This window comes from Lineus longissimus, chromosome 18 (genome assembly GCF_910592395.1).
Source record: "Lineus longissimus chromosome 18, tnLinLong1.2, whole genome shotgun sequence".
In the NCBI taxonomy this organism is placed as follows: domain Eukaryota; kingdom Metazoa; phylum Nemertea; class Pilidiophora; order Heteronemertea; family Lineidae; genus Lineus; species Lineus longissimus.
The window spans coordinates 6,145,511-6,158,936 of record NC_088325.1 but is presented as its reverse complement, the minus strand read 5'-3'; the positions used below and the strand labels follow the sequence as shown (position 1 = coordinate 6,158,936).

Sequence of the window (13,426 nt, the reverse complement as noted above, 5' to 3'; positions counted from 1 at the left end):
CATTATTAAGGGTAAATTTACTTGACACGGTTGATGCAGCTAAAAAGCCAATTAGACAATTTATTGCATCTAAAATTAGGTTAATAACGCCTGTAATAGGGGTCCTTATTGATAGGATAGGAGAGAGTATTTACATTATATCATACCAAGTAAAGCTCTGTGTATACGGGGGAGGGAGGTACCGATAGAACGATTCAGCAATGCGTGCTCGCCTAACAAAAGTATGACTCTTGAAGTTATACAGGCCCAAAACGAAGCATTAGTATTATCAGTCTCTTTCAAATCGTTTATTTGAAAGATTGGGGTAAGCCCTGCCTGTATCTTCAGCAGGACTGGTAAAATTTACTGGTCTATAACTCTTAAGTAGGATATTTGCCTTAATACATGTATGAGCAAACCATTGGGCCCTATATCTTTTCGCTTGGTCACATCTTTGAAAGAAGAGCAGTATCACAAAGCCTTTGAACTATTTTTTTAAATTATGTGAATAAATTATTAGCAAAATCTCATTATATACTTTGAAGTAACGAGTTTTTGATATTAGGGACATTTGTCGATTGAAACTTGACCAAGTATGCATAAGCATTTTAGGCGAGACGGGATTATAATCAACAATTAGGAACTGATCGCATGTGTTACTGTCTGTCTTAAGCACTGCACTTATAATATCGGGAGTCCCATGAAATGGAGGTTCGCTCCGAAACTCTTATAATATGGCGAGTATTTGCCCAGTAAAAACCTCAGGCAAAAATAAGCTTTCCTTGATAAATATAAGGAGTTTCGAGGATCCCAAATTATTTGTAAGGCTAAAGGAATACTGGTCGTTCATGGGTTTACGTTTTCGCATCATCAATGCATGCTCTCTCATCTTGAAAAATAAGACAATATTTACGATCAATACGATCAACTTTTACATTTATTTCGCAATATTATCTATAGCGCGCCCCTTGTGGATTTGTAACGTACTATTTGGATGTATTGAGGAAGACTGCCTCGTCCAGTTTCTTCGCTTGCGTATAAACGAATAAGGTCGACGGCCGTTTCTTTAAATTGTTGGAATCAGAGGAGATTTAGATGTTTCGTGAATGTTGCTAAGTTTCTTCCATGGAGTCTTGAAGGCTAACCGTTTGCTTACCAAATACAATAGGTTATCCCCGGTGAAAATTGATGCTCCACTCGGCGCCCCCAGGTAAGCGCACCACATGAAAGCCTACAGCACACACAACACTGTACAAAATATATGCATGGCTTTTTGTCTGTTTGTATTGTGTTTAGTCCAGTTTCTAAGGTTATTTACTTCCCCGGTTAATTCTTCCGTTCCCGTCCGACTCAAAGTCCATACTTAATAAATATTCTTTGGATTCTCCATCTTTCCTTGCTAAAACATCACTCCTATTGACAGCGCAGCAATAACAGCCTTACGCTATCATCGTAAATGTTATTTATACACCCGAAGACTGTGGCCTCTTTATGTAACCCATAAACAGCACCTGGGCCCATATTCATCAACCATTTTAACTCAAAGTGTGATACTTATCTATTGTGAAATTCAATAGATAAGTATCACACTTTAACTTAAGTTGGTTTATGAATATGGGCCCAGGGGAATCCACGTACGCGTGCTGTTGGCGAATTTTCAGCTCATAGTAAAGAAAGTTGTAAGGTTATGCAAATGAGCTTCCTTATATGGAACAAGTGACATCAGACAAAAGTTAATAATTTCGCTACAGGATGTCACTTCTGCAGGCCTCGGACTCACGGTATTGGCCTTTGAAAGCGGATAACTACACACTTGTTGGCCGACGATCACACTGACAGAATGTGTCTCCCTTCTTCTTAGTTGATGTACCCATTCTGCTGATGTGATTCTAAAAGCTGGTAAATTACACGGTGAGTCGATAACAAAGTAATCCAGAAGTAAATTGTTTTAAAATATGATTAAAATACGTCAAGGATTAGCATTTATTATGTAAAAACAAAATTATGGTTGTACCATGAAGAAGAAGCAACAACTGATCGACTGACAACTTGATTATAATCCTCCTGTCATGCATCACTGAGAACCATTCTTGAAAATTCCTGAAAAGAATATGTCACAAATACATTGGCTCACACAAATATTCGAAATGTAAAGGGGTTTATTTGACAAACATTTCATTATCATTCATCTAACTCTGATGTTATGGAAAAACTAGGATCCTGAGTTTTCCAATGATATCATCCCCGAATTTGTACGGTCTGAAACCGATGAGAACAATCGCTTTCAAAATGGCTGGTAACCACTGTTGGTGAAGAAGCGTGGCAGAACTTGACACTTTAGCTATGTTGACACAGCAAAGCTTCAGCATCAAAGTTTTAAGTTGACGGTGTGCTGTGATACAAGGCCGCACAAATTAAGTGAAGATATCAATTGAAAGCTAAGAATCCTAACTTTTTTATTATACCTTATCCAAATGAATGACACTGAGACCTTTGTCCGATTAACCCCTTATGTCTGGATTACTTGTGTGTGCCAATTGTGAGACAATGCATTTGCATGTTCGGAGGATTATAATCAAGGTGACAGTGGATCTTGATATCTTGAATATATATAAATTATCTTGAATAAATTCCGCTTTAGCATCATACTGTAGCGCCATGGCATCATTACTTCACGCCATAATATAACGTCACGACGCAGGCGGCCATTCGTGTTCGATTTTGTAATGTAATTTGCAACGATTGGAGCATCTTAAAATCCTACTCATCAATGGTTATAAAGGCACTCGTCAGTAAATATGCGGTTTCGTGGTGGGTATTTCGGGCCAACTAGACAACCACTCGTGTGATACTTCTACTGAAAAAATATTCGAAGTGTGGTTTTTCTTAGTCTGTGATAAAAACATCAGTGGTGGTCAAAGAGTCTGCTTGAAAAATAAACATAAATCGTGGATTAAGCTGTTGATCACAGGTTACTCAGCAGTATATCTTTATCTGATATTTTGGTCAGATTATGTTGAGGAATGTTGCATACCGATATCATTTTCACAATTTTACAATTATCTCACAGTAGTTATTACAGTCTTTCAGTTTCCATGAAACCAACATCATATGAATTCTCGCGTCATATTCCCCCATTTAACCATTTATTCTGACAACGAACACTCCCGAGGATTATCACGTTTTGCAGGATGATGTTCCTCATGCAAATTCACATGACAGACATGACGCATCATGATGACGTAAACCAAAAGACTGTTATCAAACTCGCCCCAGTGCCGAAATAAAAAAAGCAGACACTAGAATTGATCAATTGCCGCCATCTTGGATGCCAGCATCCTGAGATTCAGGGTTTTGACAATCCTACGTCATAAACTCTGTGGCCAGTTCGGACTGTAAATCTTATTGAGGCCGAATTGGTGCCGCTTTCTCTCATAAAACATTATATTTCATAAACAAATAACAACATATGATCTTTATAAATACAATTTGACACTTACTGGTGGGTTTTAAGATGATTGTATTGGGAACTACATACGCTGCAGCAATCATTTTCGGGGGCTTTGTGGTGATGCGATAGCCTCACAGTAATAAGAAATATCATTTCCTGATCTACATTCGCGGTACTGCTTTTCAAGATAGTTCTAGAGGCGTTGTAAGGAACGAAATCAGCGCCTCTAGTGTCAAGATTGGACTGTTATATAGCTCTTCTCGCCATGGTCAATGGTGCCAAACCAATGCAACAATTGTGTGTGGTAATTAAAACAAATTACCGTGCTGTGGACTCCAGGCATTTTTCTGGAGCCGGTATGATCGGAATGTGTTTTGAATGGTATAAAACGGTGGGGCAGGGTGGACATTTTCTCATGAGACAGATTTAATAAAATCTGTGGAGAAAATTTGGAATCAACAGCGATATGAAACATACGTATGAACAGTTTAGGCCATGGGACGAGTGTGAAAAATGTGAAGTTCCGTTTGACAAATTAGCGGGCAAATTGAAAACAGTCGTTTTTGGGTAATATGGGGGTGCTGATTTCAAAAATCAATTTTTCTCCTGCGTAAAGTTGCACATTAAGTCAGAAATGAGACCCTTAATAGGGCCTAATGGTCCCAAAGTAGGGGTAAAAAAGTTGATGTCATCGAAACATGTCAACATGGGTATCAAAATGAAGGTCTATGGGAGTACTTAACATTGCATAGTTTTTGGCCCCCTTAACGAACCGTGAGACCCCCAGGGAGGGTCAAAAAGGGCAAAAGTGGAAATTTGACCGCCTCCCATGAGCTTCATGGGCACCGCATGTGGATAAAAACTGTTTTATTCGACAGTACTCACAGGGACCTTTTCATAGATACCCATGACGACACCCTTGGGCAAAAGGTTTTCGAGATCTTAAATTTGGAGCCTGGAAAGGGGTCAAAATTACTATCTCGGCAACCCTCACCCCGAGAGTGTTGTCATGGGTATCATTTTGAAGGTCTATACGATTACTGTCAAATAAAACAGTTTTTATCCATTTATAGTCCTATGAAGATCGTGGGACAGGGTCAAAGTTACCACTTTTGCCCTTTTTGACCCTCCCTGGGGGGTCCCACGGTTCGTTAAGGGGGCCAAAAACTATGCAATGTTAAAGTTACTTCATAGACCTTCATTTTGATACCCATGTTGACATGTTTCGATGACATTAACTTTTTGACCCCTACTTTGGGACCTTAAGGCCCTATTAAGGGTCTCATTTCTGACTTAATGTGCAACTTTACGCGGGAGAAAAATTGATTTTTGAAATCAGCACCCCCATATTACCCAAAAACTACTGTTTTCAATTTGCCCGCTAATTTGTCAAACGGAATCCTTTTTCTAGACACATTTTTTGCCACTCGTCCCATGGCCTAGTTGGGTAATACTGCCCTTGATAGTGCCAATGGTCATTTAACCACCTTTCATGGCGAGCTGTAACGATTTCACTGAGCGTCGCAACGTCATGGCGTCATTGCTGTAAGTCATCTTGACGCAAGCGCACACTCGTGTTGGTATTTGAAATAGACCTTTGAGTGATAGGAATTTAAATTCTTTATTTTACTCGTAAATAATGACATACCAGTGTGATCGACAGTGAATGGCACTCGTCTGTTTTTAAGTAATCACACCCGTGGTTGTCTTGGCCACTCGACAAGCGGTTCAATTGGTCTATCGAGCCAACAACACAATCATTCGTGTGATATTTACCCTCATAAAAATCGCATGGTCTTCATTGTCTATGCTGAAAACATCAGTGGTAGTGACGAGTCTGCTTGAAAAATGGTAATATAATAAATCGTAGATTAAGCTGCATAGGTCGAAACCAAGCATCATTTTCACGGTACAGGACTGTCTGTGTAGAAATAATAGATTTCGTCGGCCCATTGGTCTATTTTTGGGGTCTCGAGCTATCAGGCCGGAGAAAGTCATCTCGTGCGATCTGCCACACATGCAGTTTTCTTTACTAAACGGAGTGCTTTGGTTGAACACATCTGGATCCGGAGGAGCGAAACTCTTATCAAGAATCTGAGAATGTCATGCATTAAGCAATCTAGGGATACCCAGAAATTGCGTTCCTGATCAATGGTTCAAAGTGTACGAAGAATTGAATTAAAATGAGTGAATGAGATTGGATGAACCTTATAGCCTAGTGTTTAACACTGCTCGCTGCCACGTATTATGCTCCGTGTAATCCCGGGAAGACCCAAGGATTCCATTTCTGGAAGAACCAGCGTGTTTGTCAATTTCAAGGATTGAACTAACATTCTTTGCTCTTCACAACTTATAAAACTTTTGAATGTTTGGAGGCTTAACATGTGATAAGTCACTGAGGGTCTGTCGAATGCGACTGAAGAATCTTGTCCCTGGTTGATCGGCATGTACATGCAAGAGCAAGAAAAAGATCCGCCACATTTTGGACATTAAAACCCTATGGTAGACTCCATTCTTCCCCCAAATCTAGTTCATGATGAGAGCAATCGAAAGAGACTAATTGCGAAAGAGCCTAGCACTAAAAAAACCCATATCTCCTAATAAGTCAAAATTCAAAGAATGCAAGATGGAGAGTTGGAAGGGAAATAAAATTGACTGGTAAATGTAGTGTTATTGTTTCTGGTCAGTTTATTCTTTCAAATGACGCTCAGATACAGAATAGTCGGTCTAATGACATTTGCCGTCCTCATAATCGCATTGCTTGGTGTCCTTGTCGAAGTAGAGGCCGATGGGACATGGCATGATGTAGTCTATTTCGTTGGAGCAGGTGTGGAAGATGGTGCAGTCTTGTGGATCGGCGTAGTCACCATTAGCCTTGCCCTTGCAGCCGGCGAACGGTTCCAATTCGTGAACTAGAATGAAGATTTACAAATAATGATCAACACTTGTCTCGCCAAACAGAAGTGACGTAATGTCTTCCCCGGTGATGTATTTGTCTCGCCGCTCTCCACTCTTCGCTAACATGCTAAGAAGATAGCAGCTCGTTCGTGAGTCTGGAACGCAACTCTCTGTTCTCAAGTTTAATCGTTACCAATCGCCTTAGCTGCGGAATGATGGGGAATTAAAATATATATTTGAAATCATAAATATGTTTCTTTTTTCACTGTCTTTGCTGAGGGATTGTTCAAATTGTTTGATCGTATAGTTTAAAACTCCAGTATCGGCAAGGCTATAAGGTCGAAATTATGGCTATATTATGATTTGCAATCATTAGTTAACTGTGATCACGGGCCTTCTAGAAAGGATTGTATGGAAATCCTGTTGAATTGGATAATAATATTCAGAACCATGCAATTACAACTGAACTGAACAAGATACAATTGTATACTCACGGACACAGTTTGCATCCCAGCCTTCTTTCCCTGCCCAGCCCCAGCCAAGAGGAGTTGGTTTACAATAGACTACCCCAGTTTTATGAAGACAGCCGCTGCTATCTTCATGCGAAGAGAATGCAACTTTTCCACCTTCAATCCAGCCGCAGGAACATCGGCTGTATCCAGAATCATAGGCAGCATGCATCTGAGCATCAGTTGCCAACACCATGCCCTTGGCCGTGCATGCACTTCTCGCCGCCTCTTCAGACGGGATCATATACTGCTGCCCGTCCTTACGCACCAAGTGCATCGAATCTGAAAGTGAAACAAACCGAGAGATAAAAATCGGATGATGATAAAGAAAAAGGGGGCCGAGAAGACAAACACGAAATGACTGACTGCGGATACGGGATGGCATTTCACAACTGTAGCGCCCAGTTATCAGTATTACTATCATCATACATTGGAGCAGACAATAGTTACTCTGATTACTACTAGATACTCCGGGCCTTAAACAAGGTCCACCCGAAAACGGTGGGTCACCACTCCAGTCAGTTTTTGAGCAATGGCTTCAATGGTGCTGAGGTGTAGGTCGAACCTGAGAAAGTATGCTCCTAATTGGCCACCAGACTTTCTTTAACCTAGTCCCTAAAGACATCAAGGGTAAACTTAAAAAAGAATGGTATTCGATCAAAAAATATCCAGGAATCTACTAATACAACTGGCATAACCTACCTTTAGCCTCCACATAGATGGCGAAGGCAACCACAGCTAGCAAAACGAGGAGCTTCATTTTTTATCTGAAGCAGAAGAAGAAATAGACAGATCTGCGGGCAGTACAATACGCTGTTTGTCGACGAGGTTTATCATCGAGTTTGCACCTCGGTCACACAGTAACAGAGCATCTTAAAGACTTGAAATTGTATGCACTGTACATGGCCATGCAGAATTAGCGGAATGAGTGGATTCTGGGCTTCAATCACCTGGAAAAGCCAGTATTTGTCGCGATGATCGTAGCCATGCCTGAACTCTGAAGACGAAAGGAGGTATGTAATAAAGCGCTCCGCACGGCTACCGACTGAAATAAACTGTCCCTACAGACCAGTTTTCATGCCCTCATTGCGAGTCATGGCTTAACCACTGTTAAAAGCGATTTTCAAATAATCTTTGTGGCGTATCGAACAAATTAAAACTTAAATAATTCATTAAGTTCCATTTTGTATGAAATTATATCATATTTTGTACAGAATCCGCTCATTCCGCTCATTCCGCTAATTCTACATGGCCTCTGTACATCTATATTGTCTAGCGTTCTGAACGCAAAATCTGCTATGTCAAGTTGCCGCTTTGAGCGGCAACTGGCAATGTAGGTTCCAGGTGCTCATGCAACTTGTTTTCACGAATAAACCCGATATATCCGTTAAGTCCTTCACATGATCAGAGGAAACTTTCTAACGACTGGTTATTTCTTGAACCATATTCCGCCTTCCCCGGACCGTGCATTGAGTTTTCATCGCAGTCCTTATTCATCACTTGGCGGTTATAGAATTCATCATTTTCGCAAAGCATTTACCGACGCAGGATTCAAAATTTATCACTAGTTCATTTGTTAGACGGCACTGCACACATTAAGAGCCAAAGGAGCTGGGAAATCTGAGAGTGATGCGATTTCAAACGCTCGCTTTTGGCAATACCTTGTACGAATTTTGCAATAGGGTCAAGAACTAGATAAACAAAATATCAGGCTTTAAAGTTTCATTTAAGGATGCATTTTGTTTAACCCTATGGAGCCCGCGTTTCCACAGAAATACCACCCCTTGCTTGAAACAACTCCATTAAAGATGATAGTACTCACCTGCTTTATCTTGAGTCCACCTCCTTAGTTTGTCGATCTTGTCTTCCGAAAGCGATTTGAAATTGTTCGGAAATCAGCTTGTTTTATACAGCCGTGGGATATTGTTACACTCACTTTCGTAACGTACCCCTGATGACAAAACGTATTAACAAGAGCAGGTGAACACAAAATTGTCCGCTGATTATTGTAGGTTTTTTTATCAAACGTCGTCATGACACGTAATTAGGATATGCCACTACCATGTTGCACTGAGACAATTCAGTGACAAGTCAGTCATGTCATGTCGGCAACTACTATAATAATGCGAATAATGCATACATGTTGCAGGGTCCGACAAACACATTTTTTTCATTATTGACTTGATAAGCGCAGGGCATATTTGCATGCATAAAAGATCGGATAGCTCCGTAAATATTCATGATCATGCTTTTATAACTGACAGTCTACAAAACAATTAGGGCATGTTATACCGAATCATGCAAATGAAATCATACTATAGGTCAGACTCCGTAGGTTCACAAGGAGTTCATTGACGAAAGTTGGAGATTTTTTCTACTTAGTTCACTTTTTTTCTGAAAGTGTTTGACGTTTTTTTTTCAATTTTGTCTCAACTCTCAAAGAGAAGAAAGGTGCGTGATTCGTTAATTTTATCACGCACAACTCCTGGGCTGAGTTGATCAAAATAATGTTAGCTAATTAAATGGATGCGATGAGTCCTAACCTGGACAGCTTAATGGGTCTAACTGAAAGAGATAACGTCCTCGAGGATAATTTACGTAATTGCTAGTGTTAAACTCGACTGCGGATGCTATGCTTTTGAAGATACCGGACCCGGGCGCATAGAAACCTTTCCAATCGGTAGTATGTAAATGTTGAAACGAGCTAAATACAACAAGACAAACTAAACGAACCAAATAAACATTCTACACATTAAACTGAAGATTAGATTTAGATGCAATATGATTGCAAGCGTTAGGTTGATATTTGCATGAAATGAAAAAAGCAATTTTATTCACTCAGGCCCACTTAGGTGGACTCGTTTACATTCTAAACAAGCCAAAATAAACGAGTAAATGAAACGTTCCATGGTGCACCATGCCAAACTTAAATGAATCATATTGAATGGGACTTCGTGAATAATATCATATTTTGTGCTTTAAACATACTAGACCGAATCCTGCAATGAATATTACATGTGAATTTGATCTTTCGGCTCAGGTTTAAATCGTCTTTTTGGATCGTTTAGTTTGGCTTGTTTCATTTGGCTCGTTTCAACATTTACATACAGTCAGTTGGCCGCGCCCCCGTTCGCAGCGCTCAAAAAGCGTTTCTCTCTGCGTTGCGCTGCTACTGTCACCTATCGGTAAAAATTTGGTACTAACTCGCGCCATATTTGTGGCAGAGACTAAAACCTCTGTAGCATGCAGGACTGTTCGGGGAGAGCGATTGATCAAAGATGGCGAAATTGTTAGTTATTGAAAGAAAAAATTGGTGTTTATTTCATCAAATTCCAAGCAAAATCAACCGAGTTTGATCAATTTTTCGAAAGATGATATATTCGCAATCTTCGCTGAACATACCTCACTCAAAGATATTTTCCCACTTTGCGGCGATATTTGGTAAATTGATTTTTTGCGAAGTGGTTGACCAATCCTAAATGAATTTGTATCTTTTAAAACATTTGGGCACCCGGTTTCCTAAATATTTCTTTTTTGGCACTTAATTTGGTGATTTTTCGAAGTAATCTCATTAATATTTATGACGTTTTGGATCACGTGATATTAATCGAGCCGTTTTTCGCGGCAACGACGCGATATTGTAAAAATATTTTAATGCACAGCGTGTCTCAAAAAAATTGTGGTTAAAAGTGAGAATGGCATGATGGTAGCCTGTTTGAGTTCTGTTGATGAATATGCTTAGTCTGACTATAATTTCTACAACTTGTGGCCAAATGACCAGATGATTTTGAGCCTTTTGATAAAGCTACTGGTAGAATAGTCATCAGAAATGTCCGAGCGACAGTGACTGAGTGAGTGTTATGTTATGTTATGAGACTGGAGGTATGTCATGTGTTCCACCATATCGTCATTGACATTGACCAGAAATACTATCGATTTGTGTGGATGTGCTCAAATAGTAAAGCATGAGCCATGATGCTTCACTTCCGAAAAGATCCAGGTGACTGAGATGTCTACTACTACTGTGGGGCAATCCGGCTGATTCTTCAGAAATTTCTCTGTATATCCTCTGTGAAAATAAACTTTCTCATAATGATATATCTTTTGTTTGTTTGGTAATTTTAGTTGCCTATGTTTAGGCACTTTTTTGCCAGATTTGCCTGTAAAAGGCTGCCATAGTTCAGGAAAAGAAATCATATACACATTACAATGTGGATCTTCACGGTCCAAAACACCAGGGCCTACTAGGTGACATGGCTCAATAATAGGCATTGTCTGGTAATTTTGGACGACCTTTGGATGGATAGTTTATTTTCCCTGACCCTGGCCTGGGTCTGAACTGGCTTTCAAGCCATCAATGATGCTTATAAAGCCGGGAATAGCCTCATCAGTACCCCCACAAGAGTTATTTTGTGCCAGACATCGCGCACAGAACTTGCCATCATCTCATTTTTAGAGTTGCTGTATCAGTAAAAGATAATACCAAAAAGCTGATAAAGTATGTAATTTGAGCAGCATGACCAATGCCAGTATTAAAGGTGTAAACTTAACCTATTACAGGACATCTTCCTGCAAGATTGTGATTGGTTTAACTTGAAGTTTGTCATCAATTTGTCTGTTGTAATTGTACATCCATGCTGTTGTCATTCAGGAAAAATCTGCTTTATCTTTCAGCTAATACTTTCACTTCTCCAGTCAATCGGGTTTGATGAACATGTCAAGCTGTTGAATGGTGTAAACAATCATTAGCAAATAACGTCATGAATGAAAATAAGTTTGATTCCTTCCACTTGAAAAGTTCAACAGCACCACTTGCAAGAATTTGAATTTGGCATTGTGTTTTACACCCTTCAACAATTGACTGTCTGTTTGTTATTAGTGTTCTTGTTTCAATGTTAGCGTTTCACTTTTAAGTTTCAAGATGCAGAAGAGAGGATTAGTTATCTTTAATGTTAAGTTTCTTCTTTGCATCATTTTGTCATTAAATTTGGGCAATGGTGGTCTCATGAAAGGAGGGATGGGACAGCAGGATGAGCTATTGGACAAGTTTTCATAATCAGTATTCTAGAACACGTTTTGTAGCGATGGTGGCGATCCTAGTGTTCGGGCCTCTTCGGCTCAACTTCGGGTGTGGTCGGACCTAAATCCGGCTGCAACATTTTCTGACAAAAATCAGAGTCAACTTAAACGCATTTTCCAGCCGTGCAACAGAAATAATCATTTTTACTATCGTGTTATTCAGTCAAAGATACATATAACAATAAATATCAGTCATTACTTCTGAGCACGCGCGATGTTTTTGATGAGTTAGGTGCATTTATTCAACAAAATTACGTGAAAAAATTGCAAATTTTCGGGCGACGCCCGCTGTTCAAAGTCACGTAAACAGCAAACCTCAGGACTTTTTACACTTTTTTCTTAATGAAACTACTAATTAATGTTTCATCTAGAATAATATGTTCCATTTGAATGTCATTCAGAAAGATTTTGACAAGTTTAGGATCGATTTCCGACTTCATATTTTTCACGCCTAAATGTACGCGATAATGAGCTCGTAATGATATGCAGTGACGTCATAGCGCAGAGAGAATTACGCGGAAATGGGGGCGCGGCCAACTGACTGAATACTACCTTTACAATCTTCTGAGTGCACGCCGATAATTTACGTCACAATGTCATTTCAGTGGGTTATTCGATTGACAGTGTGACGACGTCGTCGTATAGATGTTCGTCCTAACCCAGCGCGGTGCATCAATTCATGATTTTGACCTATGTGACTTTGGAAATTAGGTCCATGTCATATTCTTCTAGCCCAATGTTCTGCTGTTCACATTAATCGATGGCATTCATTTGAAGATCATGAAATGAAAGTTTCTCGATACATGTCCCCAATTAAGATTTTATGACATTTGACCTAAGTAAAAATGTGAAGTAGGTCAAATTGACCTAGTAAATCTTTGTCAAAAATGTAGAGATGCTTAATAAGTGTCGACACATAAAACTTTAAGAGTCTCTGTCAAGCAGTAGAGAAATGTGCCACATTCCGGTGCAATTTTAGAGAATGAACTCTCTGTGACCTTGAAAAGTAGGTCAAATCAGTCAAAAACATGTGTCATCAACTAGTTGACATGCACTCATCATAAAAATGTCGTTAAAAATGCGTCTGGGCATATAACCCAAAGCTACCATCATACAAAGTTTTAGCCATCTAGCCCCAGCGGTTACGCAACGTGATCTGCTATATAAACATTCGACAACGAACATAGGCGACCGACACCACGGTAGTGTAAGTCCCAACAGGTGAGCTAAACAACTACAGGTTAAAAGTGCATTTTCCACCAGATTTGCCTCCACAAGTGTATGACGCACTGCCGGTGATGACAGGTGACTTAAGGAATATTAATCACATCGCGGCTCTATCATGTTAAAAATCGGGACTGTGTAAATACAGCTTAAGCGGGAGTTCAAATACGAATGGAGGAAAAAACAATAGCTTTGCTGGTAATTCAAATTTTTGTGCCACTTTTCTTTATTCGTCTTTAAAAAGCCTGATGGCCGTGGTCATTTACCTACAATATGACGAGGCCTG

At 39.7% G+C, this 13,426-nt stretch overlaps 1 protein-coding gene across 1 annotated transcript; it reads right to left on the bottom strand.

The window, feature by feature from the left end:
• Window positions 1-6,095: 6,095 nt before the first annotated feature.
• Window positions 6,096-8,778, bottom strand: LOC135502663 (aggrecan core protein-like). Its single transcript, XM_064795635.1, has 4 exons — window positions 8,660-8,778; window positions 7,540-7,604; window positions 6,823-7,119; window positions 6,096-6,342 (listed from the first exon to the last, which is right to left on the bottom strand). Exons 2-4 carry the CDS (start codon window positions 7,595-7,597, stop codon window positions 6,158-6,160), a joined length of 540 nt encoding a protein of 179 aa, XP_064651705.1. The 5' UTR covers window positions 7,598-7,604; window positions 8,660-8,778; the 3' UTR covers window positions 6,096-6,157.
• Window positions 8,779-13,426: the final 4,648 nt, after the last annotated feature.

What these genes read in the sequence shown, in the direction of transcription:
- LOC135502663 (XM_064795635.1), bottom strand. Translation starts at nt 7,597, where the DNA reads ATGAAGCTCCTCGTTTTGCTAGCTGTGGTTGCCTTCGCCATCTATGTG. An exon ending in CATCTATGTGGAGGCTAAAG is followed by an intron (nt 7,120 to 7,539) that starts GTAGGTTATGCC and finishes TTTCACTTTCAG; the next exon opens with ATTCGATGCACTTGGTGCGT. An exon ending in CTGGGATGCAAACTGTGTCC is followed by an intron (nt 6,343 to 6,822) that starts GTGAGTATACAA and finishes TCTTCATTCTAG; the next exon opens with TTCACGAATTGGAACCGTTC.